The 14,296-nt window shown below is 44.0% G+C and overlaps 2 protein-coding genes across 18 annotated transcripts in view; one reads left to right on the forward strand and one right to left on the reverse strand.

Annotated features, from left to right (window-relative positions):
• Window positions 1-14,296, forward strand: part of LOC134812705 (POU domain, class 2, transcription factor 2-like) — a 1,142,226-nt gene that overhangs the window by 304,435 nt on the left and 823,495 nt on the right. The gene's annotated exons all lie outside the window — the stretch shown is intronic.
• The window catches only part of LOC134812700 (phosphatidylinositol 4-kinase alpha-like), a 75,131-nt gene that overhangs the window by 3,499 nt on the left and 57,336 nt on the right, over window positions 1-14,296 (reverse strand). For 4 of the 17 annotated variants that reach the window (XM_063820214.1, XM_063820207.1, XM_063820209.1 and 1 more), the window contains 11 exons: window positions 7,109-7,178; window positions 5,093-5,211; window positions 4,803-4,868; window positions 3,536-3,631; window positions 2,356-2,476; window positions 2,046-2,171; window positions 1,692-1,885; window positions 1,262-1,483; window positions 876-1,022; window positions 533-715; window positions 118-255 (listed from right to left, as the gene is read on the reverse strand). In XM_063820214.1, the coding sequence (XP_063676284.1) occupies window positions 118-255; window positions 533-715; window positions 876-1,022; window positions 1,262-1,483; window positions 1,692-1,885; window positions 2,046-2,171; window positions 2,356-2,476; window positions 3,536-3,631; window positions 4,803-4,868; window positions 5,093-5,211; window positions 7,109-7,178 (1,482 nt within the window). Of the gene's footprint in view, window positions 1-117; window positions 256-532; window positions 716-875; window positions 1,023-1,261; window positions 1,484-1,691; window positions 1,886-2,045; window positions 2,172-2,355; window positions 2,477-3,535; window positions 3,632-4,306; window positions 4,412-4,802; window positions 4,956-5,092; window positions 5,212-7,108; window positions 7,179-14,296 lie in introns of all 17 variants that reach the window. The other 13 variants (XM_063820223.1, XM_063820222.1, XM_063820221.1 and 10 more) reach the window with 5 other exon arrangements.

The following is a 14,296-nucleotide window of genomic DNA, read 5'->3' on the forward strand; positions in this document are numbered from 1 at the left end:
AAGCACTTGAAAATAAGAGAGATCTCGGTACATACCTTGAGGAGTACAGACTACTGGTACATACCTTAAGATTCCTGAAGTCTTAGTACATACTTGAAGTCTTAGTGCTATACATACCTTGAGGAAGAACTCTATTATTTGCAGCGCCAGGATATCCTGTCTCAAATCGTCTCCCTCTTTGAAGATACAGGACTTCCTGGTCACTCCCACGTGTAGATTTGCTTTCTTAGCATCAAATGATTGCATCTCCGTCACCTTGAAATTAGGAATACAATTATAAACTTTGAAAAAACGGTTATTTGGGCTAAGATTGTTGTAATTTTAAAGTAAATAAACAAGCATGGTAGAGTCGGGAAAGCTAACACTAAAGATCTGAGGGCTTCCTGAGTGCTGTTTTTAATAATGTCGTTTCTCTCTTTAATATCAGCTGTATTGTATAATATGTATAATATATGTATAATATATGTATAATATATGTATAATATGTATAACATGCTGTATTATATAATATGTACTATTTGTGAAAGTTTACCGGACAGTCCTTGACGATGAAGGTGGCGAGGAAGGGAGCCTTAGCAGCGCTCTGCATAGGTTTACCAGAGGTGTAGTCGATACCAATAATAACAGAGTCAGGGTTACTGGGCAGGTATGTGCCGAATCTGTTCGGTTTTATGTCTTTTAAAGCCCGCAGACACTCCGCGTTACGCTCCGGGCCCTGGAAACATCGAGCTGTTACATTACAACTTGAGTAAATTGGGTAATTTATTATTTTTTGTACAACTTTTTTTAAAAGAAAAACCTTTTAAACCTAACATAGATCATATTGTTATCATCGTCAGTAGTGCAGTTTGAGTTAGTATGTTTATTAAAGCTACCTTGGGGTAGGGTTTGATAATAGAAGAGACTTCAGTGACAGAGTCGAAGAAATCAAACTCTCTGTTGTAGAATTCTAAGAAGCTGCCGCTCATAGTACTCTTAATGTCCTGGATATACTCGTTCAACGTGCTCCCAATTATTGGATCCTGGAATACAATGAAAATTAAGTAACGTCCTCAATTTTAAGTACGCATCATCAGAAGATTAAAGACTTCACATTTAGAAGAGAAACATGTTTTCCATGTTGTTGCCTCACAGAAGATATTGTGGTCTTTTCTAAATATAACTGTAATACATTGATGTAAAGTTTATTTAATTTTGAAATTTAAAAAATAAAAAAATGATCTGTTTTTAAAAGATATAATACAATTTCACTTTAACATACGATTTGTTCAGCCTCCTCATCGAGGAACATGTTAGTCTTCATGTTCCAGATAACTTGGTGGGTTACGATAGGTGACAAGGTGGCAATCCAGTAGATGATCTGGCGTACGTAGCCGTACGCGTCGTGTCGTATAGCCTGTACTATCTGGGGAACCAGGAACAGCAGGGTCTCACAGGGGTAGCTCTGTATACTTTGTAGGGCGTACATCCCAGTTATTGGGTTCTGTGGAGGAGGCGTTAGTTTTGTTTGTCATACTCTAGAAAAGTAGAAAAGGTAAATTTAAGTATTAGTTTATAGTGGAGGTCAAAAAGCGAAAATCTTAGATAAAACCCAATTTATTTGGCGATCACTATCAGCTCTTTTAATATGTGATCAGCTTCAACAAAAACCTAAAATATGTCAAAGTTTCAAGACACTGTTCTTAACTTACCTCCTGGTACTCTTTAGAAAAGTAAGTGAGGACTTCGAGGGGGGAGGCGGGGGTCCAGGCTAACATGTGGACCAGTTGAGGTAGATCGTGTTTAACATTCTGGGGAGTTGCTATGAAGGGGAGCGCCTCCACACAGTCGTAGAAGTTAGCAGGGGCACTCTTTACAAACAGCCGGATAGATCTGTATATAGAGTCTGGGGGAGTGGGGTATCAGTATTGTATGAGATAAGTATGGTTCAGGAATCAGAATCCTTCAGTCAAGCTTTGCACTGTGCATGTGCATTTAGCAGTAAGATAATTAACAACCCGTTGACAGTGTGTCCAGGTTTAAATAATAAACATTCCCTTTCTCACCCGAACTTCTGACTCTAAGAGCTAGAGAGAGGGCGACCTTGGGATGGCATGTCCAGGCTAGATGCATGTAGTCATTCCACGATTTCTCCGAGAAGTTCTTGTAAACAAAGTTGGTCTTTTTCTCGTCTGAGGAGGAACAATCAGATCATTATTTCAATTTAGACATCAAACAACGCAGCAGTCTTATTAAACAATGCAGCAAGTATTCCTGCCAATTTACATATTTTAATAGAAGAAATGGCTTAAAAAAGGAAATCTTATCCTAGTTCGATTTACAAATTAATATTTAAAATTGAAAGAGATTCCTCACCACTGGGAGCGCTATCAGATAGAGGTTGCGCCCATGTGTAGAGTCTCTCTATCTCGTGGTGGATCAGGAACAGAATCAGGTTCCTCTTCTTCAGGTGATACTTACTCTTATAGTCTCCCATCTGGTCAGGGGAGGTATGTGAGGTCTGACACACGTGGTGTCACGCTTCATGTCACGTGGTGATCATCCAATATTGTGATTTTTTTGGGAACATTTTTGTTGATGATTTATTGTTCGTTCTTACGATAATAATAATGCGATATGCGATATTATGCGATGTCAGTTTTGTTAAGAGTATTATGCAGCAGTGTGCTGGGATTTGCTCAGAACAACACAGGCTTACCCCTGATTATCTTACTAAAACAGCTTTAATGCTAGTATATTATAGTACAAGGTGCTATATAATTATTATTACATTATTATATTAGCAATTAGCATACTTTACTTTAAATAGATAGAGATTAGTAGAGGTAATGCTTTGGAAGCCAGATAGTTGATAAAATGTTTAGTAACCATCTAGCGCTGATTGCTAAATTTGTAAACTACAGCTGTTAAGATATAAGCAGAACAGTTAGTGTAATGTGGTAACATCACACTACAGATATAAGCAGAACAGTCTTATCATACAGAGATAAACAAGGGTTCAAATTGAGAGAAATTGAAAAAGTTTCAAATTAAAAGCGAAAAAGGTGAATCATAGCCACAACAAAAACGCAGATTTTAACGGATCATCACACAGGATGACAGGTATTTTTATTAAAATAATGCCAGTCATTTAGCGCATTTATTCATCGATTTTTCTCAGGCAAAAATCATTACATCACGAAATCACATTCACGCACGAGCCATATATAACACAGTAACATGCTGAGTACGAATGCGCCCCGGTCAGTGACGTAACGTTACAATTTGTCCGATCTTTTGATGCCCTTCTGCCCCCGATATTGTTCCTGAGATTTCCCCCCCACCCCCACCTCCCTCTGAATCCCTATCTATATTCTGTATCTACATCCCAGTTAGTTACGCCACTGTAACCCCTAGTTGTGGCACTGTTACCATTAGTTACGCCCCTGTAACCCTTAGTTACGCCCCTGTTACCATTAGTTACGCCCCTGTAACCCTTAGTTACGCCACTGTTGCCAGGGCAACACCTCGTACCACACCGTGTATGTAATCTCACCACAGCACGGCTGTGCAGGGAGGGTTGTCTTCCAGGCACCACCAGGGAGGATCTGGTGGAGGGGGCGTTCTCACTGCAGTGCTCTCGGAAACTGGACTAAACGGCTTATTTTAGAGTTGAGCGGGTAAAACGAGCGGGGAATTAGAGGTTTTATTATCGAGTTTATTGCGATATGTATTATTGGGAATGCAAGAAAAGTTGTATCACCTTCGTCGTTGCTGTTTTTTTCGTTCTTTCAAAACGTAATCAGGCATGTTTAGTATCTAATCAGGCATGCATGTCCAAACACACACCAGTCACCACATTGAATAACACTGTTCTACAAAAAAGTGACACTAGTTATTCCCCAAACAAGACAACAGAAACTTTATTTTCTCAGGAAAACACTCACAACTCATTCAAACCACGTACAAGGATAGTTCCCCTATTTCTGCTACCGATAGTATCCTCTCAGAATCAACGAGAAACAACTGCTCTCACTTGGTATACATTTTATAGATTATGGTTGCGCATCTAATAATAGCTTAAAAGACATTCTGTCGAATGCTGTAAAAATATGCCAGAAAGTGAAAACAGTATAAGTGAAGCCCAGCTTTCCCTTTCGCTTTCTGGTATCCCAACAGTGACACTCCAGCATTCTCTTTCAGTTTCATAACTTTAACTACAACCAGCAGAATTCAACTCAGAGAGAAGCGGCTGGAGGTATTCAGAGACACTGAACAAGCGTGCCTCCCGTAAAAGAGCAAGGTAACCATAGTAACCAGGTGGAACCTGTTTAGCAGCGGAGTTTAAGGACAGGAGGTTAGGCAGACTCGTTAGTGAGATACTCCTCCTGTGGTTGTTGTCCGGAACAGCCAACTTACCGTTCGGTGCTGTCTGGGTGGGAGGCAGCTAGTATTTCCGTTTTAAGTCTTGTAATTCGTTCTTAATTAATTTACAGTTATTTTGTAAGGGGTTTAAGTTAAACTAGGGTCTAGGTTAGTGTTCCCGTCCATTTAAAATCCTATTTATTCTCAATATATTTTGCAGTCGAAAGGTAACGGCCAAATTTTAATGTTTTCATCGCTCCCATCCAAAATTTCCAATATCCTTTACCTTGAAAGTTGAAATGAACTGCGACGTGGCTTACTCCTTGCTTACCCAAATAGAAGGTCCACATTTACCACTCTTTACACAGTCAAACAGAAGTACAGACACAGTGTTACACAAGACAGTGTTACAAGTTGCTACAAGAGACCACAGTGGCCCAATATCTACACATACTAACCAGTGTGGGACCAGCGCCCTCAATCAGTGGTTCCACCGGGCGTCGGAGGGACCCGAAACTAGCGGACTTAGAGAGGGAATTGTGAAAACTCAACTTTATAAGGTCCACGCCCATACTCGAGGACCGGGGCATGGTTCGCGCGCCTTCTGAAATCTATTGCTGCCTAGGTGAACTATCTACTGTTGAGATCTATCACTTATAGTTGCTATGTGCCTCTAATCTATCTTAGACTTGTGAAACGTTTTTACCTAAATTTCATCGTCGATCAAGTTTATAAGACGTATTAATACCTTGCTTGTTTTCTTCATAACGACACTGTTTGCTTTAGATCTCTCTACACTTAAGCTTCTGGAACGGGATGAGGGGCTGTTCGTTCCATCTATATTGTACATGTTGGGCCCCAGCATACCTGGAAATAACCAAAATTAAAGTTGAAATAATGTGCTTAGAAGGGAGAAGTTTAATTTTACGAAAAGTGTTATAATACTTATAATAAGTATAATACTTATAATAAGTGTATATATAATATATATTATATTATAAATATAAGAATATTTAAATTGAGACTTTTCGGAAAAAGGGATCTTCAGACTGAGAGTAGAGTCCCTCCCCCTGAAGGCTGAGAGTAGAGTCCCTCCCCCTGAAGGCTGAGAGTAGAGTCCCTCCCCCTGAAGGCTGAGAGTAGAGTCCCTCCCCCTGAAGGATGAGAGTAGAGCCCCTCCCCCTGAAGGATGAGAGTAGAGTCCCTCCCCCTGAAGGATGAGAGTAGAGTCCCTCCCCCTGAAGGCTGAGAGTAGAGTCCCTCCCCCTGAAGGCTGAGAGTAGAGTCCCTCCCCCTGAAGGATGAGAGTAGAGTCCCTCCCCCTGAAGCTCTGAAGGCTGAAAGTAGAGTCCCTCCCCCTGAAGGCTGAGAGTAGAGTCACTCCCCCTGAAGGATGAGAGTAGAGTCCCTCCCCCTGAAAGCTGAGAGTAGAGTCCCTCCCCCTGAAGGATGAGAGTAGAGTCCCTCCCCCTGAAGGATGAGAGTAAAGTCCCTCCCCCTGAAGGATGAGAGTAGAGTCCCTCCCCCTGAAGGCTGAGAGTAGAGTCCCTCCCCCTGAAGGATGAGAGTAGAGTCCCTCCCCCTGAAGGATGAGAGTAGAGTCCCTCCCCCTGAAGCTGAGAGTAGAGTCCCTCCCCCTAAAGGATGAGAGTAGAGTCCCTCCCCCTTAAAGGCTGAGAGTAGAGTCCCTCCCCCTGAAGGATGAGAGTAGACTCCCTCCCCCTGAAGGATGAGAGTAAAGTCCCTCCCCCTGAAGGATGAGAGTAGAGTCCCTCCCCCTGAAGGCTGAGAGTAGAGTCCCTCCCCCTGAAGGATGAGAGTAGAGTCCCTCCCCCTGAAGCTCTGAAGGCTGAAAGTAGAGTCCCTCCCCCTGAAGGCTGAGAGTAGAGTCCCTCCCCCTGAAGGATGAGAGTAGAGTCCCTCCCCCTGAAAGCTGAGAGTAGAGTCCCTCCCCCTAAAGGATGAGAGTAGAGTCCCTCCCCCTGAAGGCTGAGAGTAGAGTCCCTCCCCCTGAAGGATGAGAGTAGAGTCCCTCCCCCTGAAGGATGAGAGTAAAGTCCCTCCCCCTGAAGGATGAGAGTAGAGTCCCTCCCCCTGAAGGCTGAGAGTAGAGTCCCTCCCCCTGAAGGATGAGAGTAGAGTCCCTCCCCCTGAAGGATGAGAGTAAAGTCCCTCCCCCTGAAGGATGAGAGTAGAGTCCCTCCCCCTGAAGGCTGAGAGTAGAGTCCCTCCCCCTGAAGGCTGAGAGTAGAGTCCCTCCCCCTGAAGGATGAGAGTAGAGTCCCTCCCCCTGAAGGCTGAGAGTAGAGTCCCTCCCCCTGAAGGATGAGAGTAGAGTCCCTCCCCCTGAAGGATGAGAGTAGAGTCCCTCCCCCTGAAGTATGAGAGTAGAGTCCCTCCCCCTGAAGGCTGAGAGTAGAGTCCCTCCCCCTGAAGTATGAGAGTAGAGTCCCTCCCCCTGAAGGCTGAGAGTTGAGTCCCTCCCCCTGAAGGCTGAGAGTAGAGTCTCTCCCCCTGAAGGCTGAGAGTAGAGTCCCTCCCCCTGAAGGATGAGAGTAGAGTCCCTCCCCCTTAAAGGCTGAGAGTAGAGTCCCTCCCCCTGAAGGCTGAGAGTTGAGTCCCTCCCCCTGAAGGCCCAGTATTAAACCCACAACTTACCGTTGTAGGGATCTGAAGGGTGCAGGGGGGGGGGGGGGGCCGGGGGCCGGGGGGGGGGGGGGGGGGGGGGTATTTATGGAGGCCCAGTATTAAACTCACAACTTACCGTTGGTCATCTGGATAGAGTCAGGAGATATTGTAGTGGGAACCAGGATACTCTTTAAATACTTCTTATCCTGCAGAAGAGTGTGTAACGCGGAGGATATTGGTAACTATGGTAACTAGTAGTGTAACTATGGTAAATTATTGGTAAATTACAAACCCTTTGGATAGGGGGGGGGGGGCCAAGTGGATATTTGTAGATATTTGTAGATTAATGTAGAATGGATAATCCACGAAAAAAGTGGATGACATTCTACAAATATCTACATTTATCTCCAAAAATTCAGTAGAATTTCTGGGCATTAACTTCAATTTCATCACGTTTTATATATGCTAAGTGATTTAATGATATTATCTGACTACTTGCACAGTTCTTCTATGTTTATTTGAGTGTATTTACATGGAGATTATGGTCCATAAACACTATCATATAGAGAAAAGCAATGATCTAAAAGGGTGGAACTATCTAATTTAATGTTGCATATTATGGGGGGGGGGGGGGGGGGGGGGGGGGAGACTAAAGTTCTGATCTCTACCGGTGCTGTCAGTCTGAACTTCCAACCATGCCATCCGCCTGACTAGGGAGAGATAAAAGAGGTACTGTTAAATATGGCAAAATAAAATTGTCACAAGGTGGAATGAGGAGGAGGAGGTGGAAGAGGAGGCTAGGAGGACTGTGGAGAAGGAGGGGACTGAGGAGAAGGAAGAGGAGAACTGAGGAGGAGGACTGAGGAGAAGGAGGAAGAGGATGAGGACTGAGAAGGAAGAGGAGGAGGAGGATGAGGACTGGGGAGGAGGAGGAGGACTAAGGAGGAATATTGAGGAGGATGAGGATCACTGATCGGCTTAGGGCGAGGCCGAGGGGTACTTTTTTAGCTTAATAGCCGAGGCCGAGGAGTGCCATCTTAGTTAAGACCGAGGCCGAGGGAAGCCGTGGGGTGCTTTTTTGACCGAGGCAGAGGTCTATCCTAGTATATGCCCTTTGAATAAACGCCATCATGTAATTAGGAAAAAAATTAGGAATACTGTTTTCAGAAATGAGAAATGAGAATGTGTCGTACATATAAGGACTGAGGAGGAAGAGGATGACTGAGGAGGAGGAGGACTGAGGAAAAAGCTTAGTTGTAGTGAACGCTGAACTTAGTCGTACTGAACGTACGTTCCAATCATTTTGTAGTGAACGTTTGTGAACGTTAGTGAACGTTGGTCAATATTTTGATAATTTTTCCGATAGTTTTTAACTTTAGATGGATACAATGAGATAAAACCATGTTGTCGGAATTAGACAGTAAATAAACAATAATGAATAAAAATAAGTCACTAGTATAGCAAATAGTAATGAAATTATTGCTCCTTAATTCGTGAATTGTTCATAAGACGCAAATTGAGCATAAATAGTCGACTTCTATCCAGAAATGGGGGTCAAACACTAAATCTTTAGCGCACTCAAACAAATTCTTGTATGCATTACTTTTATTGCTAACAGACTCAGTAAGGGTTGGATCAATATAAGTCTTAATCAAAGTATCCTTGGAACCCTTCAGTCTCGATCTAACATAATAAACTGGGTGGCAAACCGAGTTTCCCCTGGTTTTAGCAAATTGACATGAGAATGGGTTCTTAACGTTTTTAGAATCATGTCGTGATTCTTCACATTTGTAACTATTTTGTTACAATTCGACAATGTCTCCTTGGTCCAGCTCAACTTCCCGACATCCTCGGCAAGTAGATCGAACTGGTGGGTTACAGAGCATGATCCTATGATGTGTTCATAATCAGCTTCGATTAAGCGTCGTAGAGATTTATTGACATTTGGATTGTCTGTTACAACGTGGCAAATCCTGTCGGCAAGTGGCAATGGAAACGCTAGTACTTTGCCGGATAATTGGGCTATGTCTGGCATTTAAATTTCATAATAGCAATTAACGTTCCTTATGTTCCGAACGTTCAAATCTTTTAGCGAACGCGTTCACAAACTATTTTTAGTGAACGTTCCGTACGTTCACTACAACTAAGGGAAAAAGAGGAGTGAGAAAGAGGTGGAGGAGGTTGAGGAGGACTGAGGAAGAGGAGGACGGAAGAGGACTGAGGAGGAAAAACAATCAAGAGGATCAGTAGGACTGAAAAGGAGAGGACTGAGGAGGAAAAGAGGAGGATAATGACTGGGGAGGAAGAGTTAGGAAGGGGACTGAGGAGGAAGAATCAGAAGGAGGGGGACTGAGGAGGAAGTGTTAGGAGGAGGGGGACTGAGGAGGAAGATTAAGGAGGAGGTGGACTGAGGAGGAAGTTAGGAAGAGGAGGACTGAGGAGGAATAGTTAGGAGGATCAGGAGGGGGACTGAGGAGAAGGACTTAGGAGAAGGAGGACTGAGGAGGAGGATGAGGGGAAGGAGGAAGAGAAGGAAGAGTAGGGGAGAAGGAAGCATCTAAATTTTATTTCCGTAACAGTTTTTGTCCGTTTTTGTCCATTTTTGTCCGCTTGCGGATGGGGTGACGGAGGACTGAGAAGAAACTGTACAAGCGAGGACTGAGGAGAACTGAGGAGGAAAAGGATAACTGAGGAGGAGGACTGAGAAAGAAGAGGACTGAAGGTGAGGTGGAGGGGGAGGAGGTTGAGGAGGACCGAGGAAGAGGAGGAGGAAAAATACTCAGGAGGATCAGTAGGACTGAGAAGGAGAGGACTGAGGAGGAGGAGGACTGAGGAGAAGGAGAATGACTGGGAAGAAGGAGGACTGAGGAGGGGACTGAGGAGGAGGACTTAGGAGGAGGTGGAGGACTGAGGAGGATGATGGGGGAAGGAGGAGGAGTGGAGAAGGAGGAGGAGGAAGCATCTAAATGTTATTTCCGTGAGAGTTTTTGTCCGTTTGTATCCGTTTATGTCCGTTTTTGTCCGCTTTCTGAGGAAGAGGATGCGGATGGGGAGACGGAGGACTGAGAAGGAACTGTACATGCGATGACTGAGGAGGACTGAGGAGGAGGAGTTTGAGGAGGACTGAGGAGGAGGGAAGGAGGTTGAGGAGGACTGTGAAGAGAAGGACTGAGGAGGAAGAGTTAGGAGGAGGACTGAGGAGGAAGAGTTAGGAGGAGGGAGACTGAGGAGGAAGAGTTAGGAGGAGGGGGACTGAGGAGGAAGACTTAGGAGGAGGAGGCCTGTAAAAATGTCCGCTTTCTGAGGAGGAGGATGCGGATGGGGAGACGGAGGACTGAGAAGGAACTGTACAATGTACATGCGATGACTGAGGAGGACTGAGGAGGGAAGGATGACTGAGGAAGAGGACTGAGGAAGAGGAGGACTGAGGATAAGGTGGAAGAGGGTGAGGAGGACGGAGGAAGAGGAGGACTGAGGAAGAGGAGGTCTGAGGAGGATGATAAGGAGGAGGATGGGGGGGGGGGGGGGGAAGGATGTCAGGATGAGGAAGAGGATGAGTAGGAACACTGAGAAGGATGAGAAGGAGGATGAACCATCTAAATGTCATTTCCGTAACAGTTTTTGTTCACTCCGGACTGCGGAGGAGGATGATTGAAGAATGAAGAGGAGGAGGAGGTTGAGGAGGACTGAGAAGGAGAAGGACTGAGGAGGAGAAGGACTGAGGAGGAGAAGGACTGAGGAGGAGGAGGAGGTGTAGGAGGACTGAGGAGGAGGAGGAGGAGGAGGATAAGGAGGTGGAAGACTTGGGAGGAGGAAGAGGACCAAGGAGGAGAAGGAGCAGTGTGGTTGACTATTTCGTAATCACCTCATGGGCAAGAGATCATTGCTTTGTGAAATTAGTATGAATTTATCTTGAGCCGTCCTGCAGGACATGCAAACTTTGCTGGAGTATAGTTTTTGAACTCCCTCAGCTTCGCTTTCTTGATCGAAAGCTGATGCTAAAATCCCCCCCCCCTCCTGAAGAAGAGGAGGTCTGAGGAGGATGATAAGGAGGAGGATGTCAGGATGAGGAAGAGGATGAGTAGGAACACTGAGAAGGATGAGAAGGAGGATGAACCATCTAAATGTTATTTCTGTAACAGTTTTTGTTCGCTCCGAACAAATCATGAACATTTGAACTCTCTCAGCTCCGCTTTCTTGATCGAATGCTGATGCTAAAATCCCCAAAATTAGTTTTTCCGGCCCCGTTCAGCAACAGAGTTTCTGCCGATCTTATGTCGATCGTTCCGAAGAGGGTTGTGCTGACCTCAGTTGCTGCCTCCGAATCTGCTTCCTCCGATTCTAACATATTATAAGTATCATCAGTGCAAGTGGGACAGTCCACTTCATCATTCTCACACTCAGTCAACTCTGCAGGGTCATTTATATCCTCCTCTCATTCAATCGGATGATGTTTTCATCTTCAAATATTTGCAGGAAAGGTAACTTGAACTTCTTACCATCGTCCACGACAGCCTTGGTACCTCGTTCCATGGCTTTCTTCAAGCTATCTATTTTGATGTCACTTGAACTCAAATCGTGGACCTCCTTCGTATCATTCTTCCATGTCTCGTGTGGTAGTGGAACTTCTTCCCTGAAAATACTGCGTCCACGGGAATGGGCATAGGCTGTCATGTCATCTGCAAGAGCGAGCTCTGAGCGAAGATTTCTTTTCTCGCAGCCGTATGCTAAAGTTATGGCATCGAGATTTGTGCGGCGACCAGCAAAGATACCAGTTCGAATCCAAGCAAAGAGTTGTTCATTAGCATCAGATCCTAGTAGGTATGTTGTTACTTTTGCAGAAAAAGGAGATAGAGAATGAGTCCACTGTCCATCGCAAGTACATTTCAGATCTTTAAACGTCTGCCAAGTTATAAACTGACAACTATCAGTTATATTAGATTTCCAGAGAACAAAAAAAGACTTGCAGTACCAAGCCTTTTCTACTCTCTGCTCTGGACTAAAATCCTTGTCCAAGAAAGCCTCAGCTAGAAAATGGATACTCTTCAGAAAAAGTCCTGTGGCTGAATATCCTTCTCTCAAAAAATACTAGTATAAGCAGGACAGATCCAGAACAAGTGAAGGATCTTGACGGTCAGTCAGATTCAAAGCACTGAGAGAAGTATAGGCAAGCATATAGGGGTTGTCCTTGATGAAATTATAGATGAGTGGTTACATCAAATATGGAACCTAATGGATAAGAAATCACACAAATTTCTATACATTTTTTGTAGATAAATGTAGATATTTGTAGATTATTGTCAATGGATAATTCACGAAAAAAGTGGATGACATTCTACAAATATCTACAAATATCCACTTGGCCCCCCCCTGGATAATTAAAGCGCGATAATTTTATTATTGGGTCAATTTTAATAACACGCACTCTAAAGGCTTTGTTTTGTAAACTTTTGCATTCAACATCAAAATTATTTAGGCCCTTTGAAAGAAGACGCTGTTTAAATTTAATTTTAAATTAAAAATTATCTAAAAATTAAATTGCAGTTCAAGGGGCCCTTTTTCTGACAGACATGTTGTTACATAATGTTAACATAATGAAGGTGCTTAATTAATTATTGCTTATTACTATACAACTGACATTATCTTTGCAAGAAGCGCGACTAGACCCGACTAGACGCCCCCGATCTGTGCTCCAGTGACTAGTTTTCCATTCACAGTGCATGATAATTACAAACTTTACAACAGAGTGGCTCTAATTATTTCTTCTAAAAATGTCTTAACCAAAATTACAATTCCACGAAATAGGCAGTAAGTCATAATTACAATCACGCCTAACTGGAAACTACCTGACGTTTAGTGACTAACAACAGAGTGATAAAGGTGCCAGGGACAATGCACCAACATGGGGGAGGGAGGGGAACTCCATAAAAGCTCGCACATAGTAGATAAGAGGACCAGCTCAGAACCGTTTTATTTAAATTTCAACTTTACCTAAAACTTCCCAATCTACAAGATTGTTTGTTTTTTTCGAGACAACCGGAAAATGAAGTTGATTGTCGTGATCCTAAGTTTAGTTCATCTTGCAACTTGTGATGACAGCACCTATATTGATGACATTGACGACAATTTGGAAGTAGAGCTAGATGACGAAGACGATAAAGGAATGGATGACGAGGAAGAGCCTGACAGCACAGAGGATCTACCAGAAGAGCTGGATCTGAGAGATAAAATGGTGATACATGAAGCTATCCACCAGGGATTAACCTGTAATTCGTGTGGCTGGGTCCACGGTACTCAGGCTCTTGAAGCTAGGATAGGCTTTGTCTCGGAGAACTATATCCCTTACTCTATCCAGAACTTCATGAACTGTGCTGGGAGGGTATGTATCGGGGCACAACCCTACAGCGTGACAACCGCAGCCAAGAACAGTGGAGTTATTGTCTCTGAAAGCGAGATACCCTACAGACAGATGGAATGTCTTAGGGAAGGAGAGGGGAAGACGGCATGCTTTAAAAAATGCGGGAAATTGCATCGTGGAAGTTTCAGTAACACCCTTGATGACCAGTTCGTCGTGATCGCCGGAACTGGACTTGCCACAACAGAAGCGTCGCTGATGAAAGCCCTCCAAGATGGTCCTGTAACTACTTGCTTCAGCAAGAAGAAGGTGGAGGAGGCAGAGAGGTGCTCCAACGGGTGTACCCATGCTAACACTATCATAGGATACACCAAACACAAATGGTTACTTCAAGAGAGTTATGGGAAATATTGGGGTAAGTTCGACGACGGAAGTTGGTTGACAACCAGAGGCTCTATTTGTGGTGATGCTGTCAACAAGAAAGCAGCCTTCCCCAGGATCTTCTATGACTACGACAGAGCAAATGCCTTCTACACCCCAGAGGAAGGTGGTGTGAGTGAAGAAGAGCTGCAATTTGTGGAGGATGGGGTTACAGATGCTGACAGGAAGAATGTGGGAACTGCAAAGAACAAGTGCGCGTTCCTTGGCTCAGCTTGTAAAGGAGTAGTCACACTTTCTTCTGGTGCCTCTGAGCTTGTCTCCGACTTTGGGGCCGGTTCAAGTATGAAAGGAAAGAAAAAAGGAAAAGAAACAAAAATAAACAAAAATAAAGGAAACAAAAAGGAAACATCCAAGAAGATGCAGATAGTCACACTTTTCTCTGGTGTTTCTGAGCGTGTCGGTTCAAGCGGAGATCAAGTTGCATTCAGGAAGGTGCAAATGGTGGTCTACCTAAAACATGAAGGATCAGGAAAGTATATCGGATTAAAGAAGACAAAGAGGGGCTTGTATCTGGTAGCAGTAGATCAG

Source organism: Bolinopsis microptera, chromosome 3, assembly GCF_026151205.1.
Source record: "Bolinopsis microptera isolate Bmic1 chromosome 3, MBARI_Bmic_1.0, whole genome shotgun sequence".
In the NCBI taxonomy this organism is placed as follows: domain Eukaryota; kingdom Metazoa; phylum Ctenophora; class Tentaculata; order Lobata; family Bolinopsidae; genus Bolinopsis; species Bolinopsis microptera.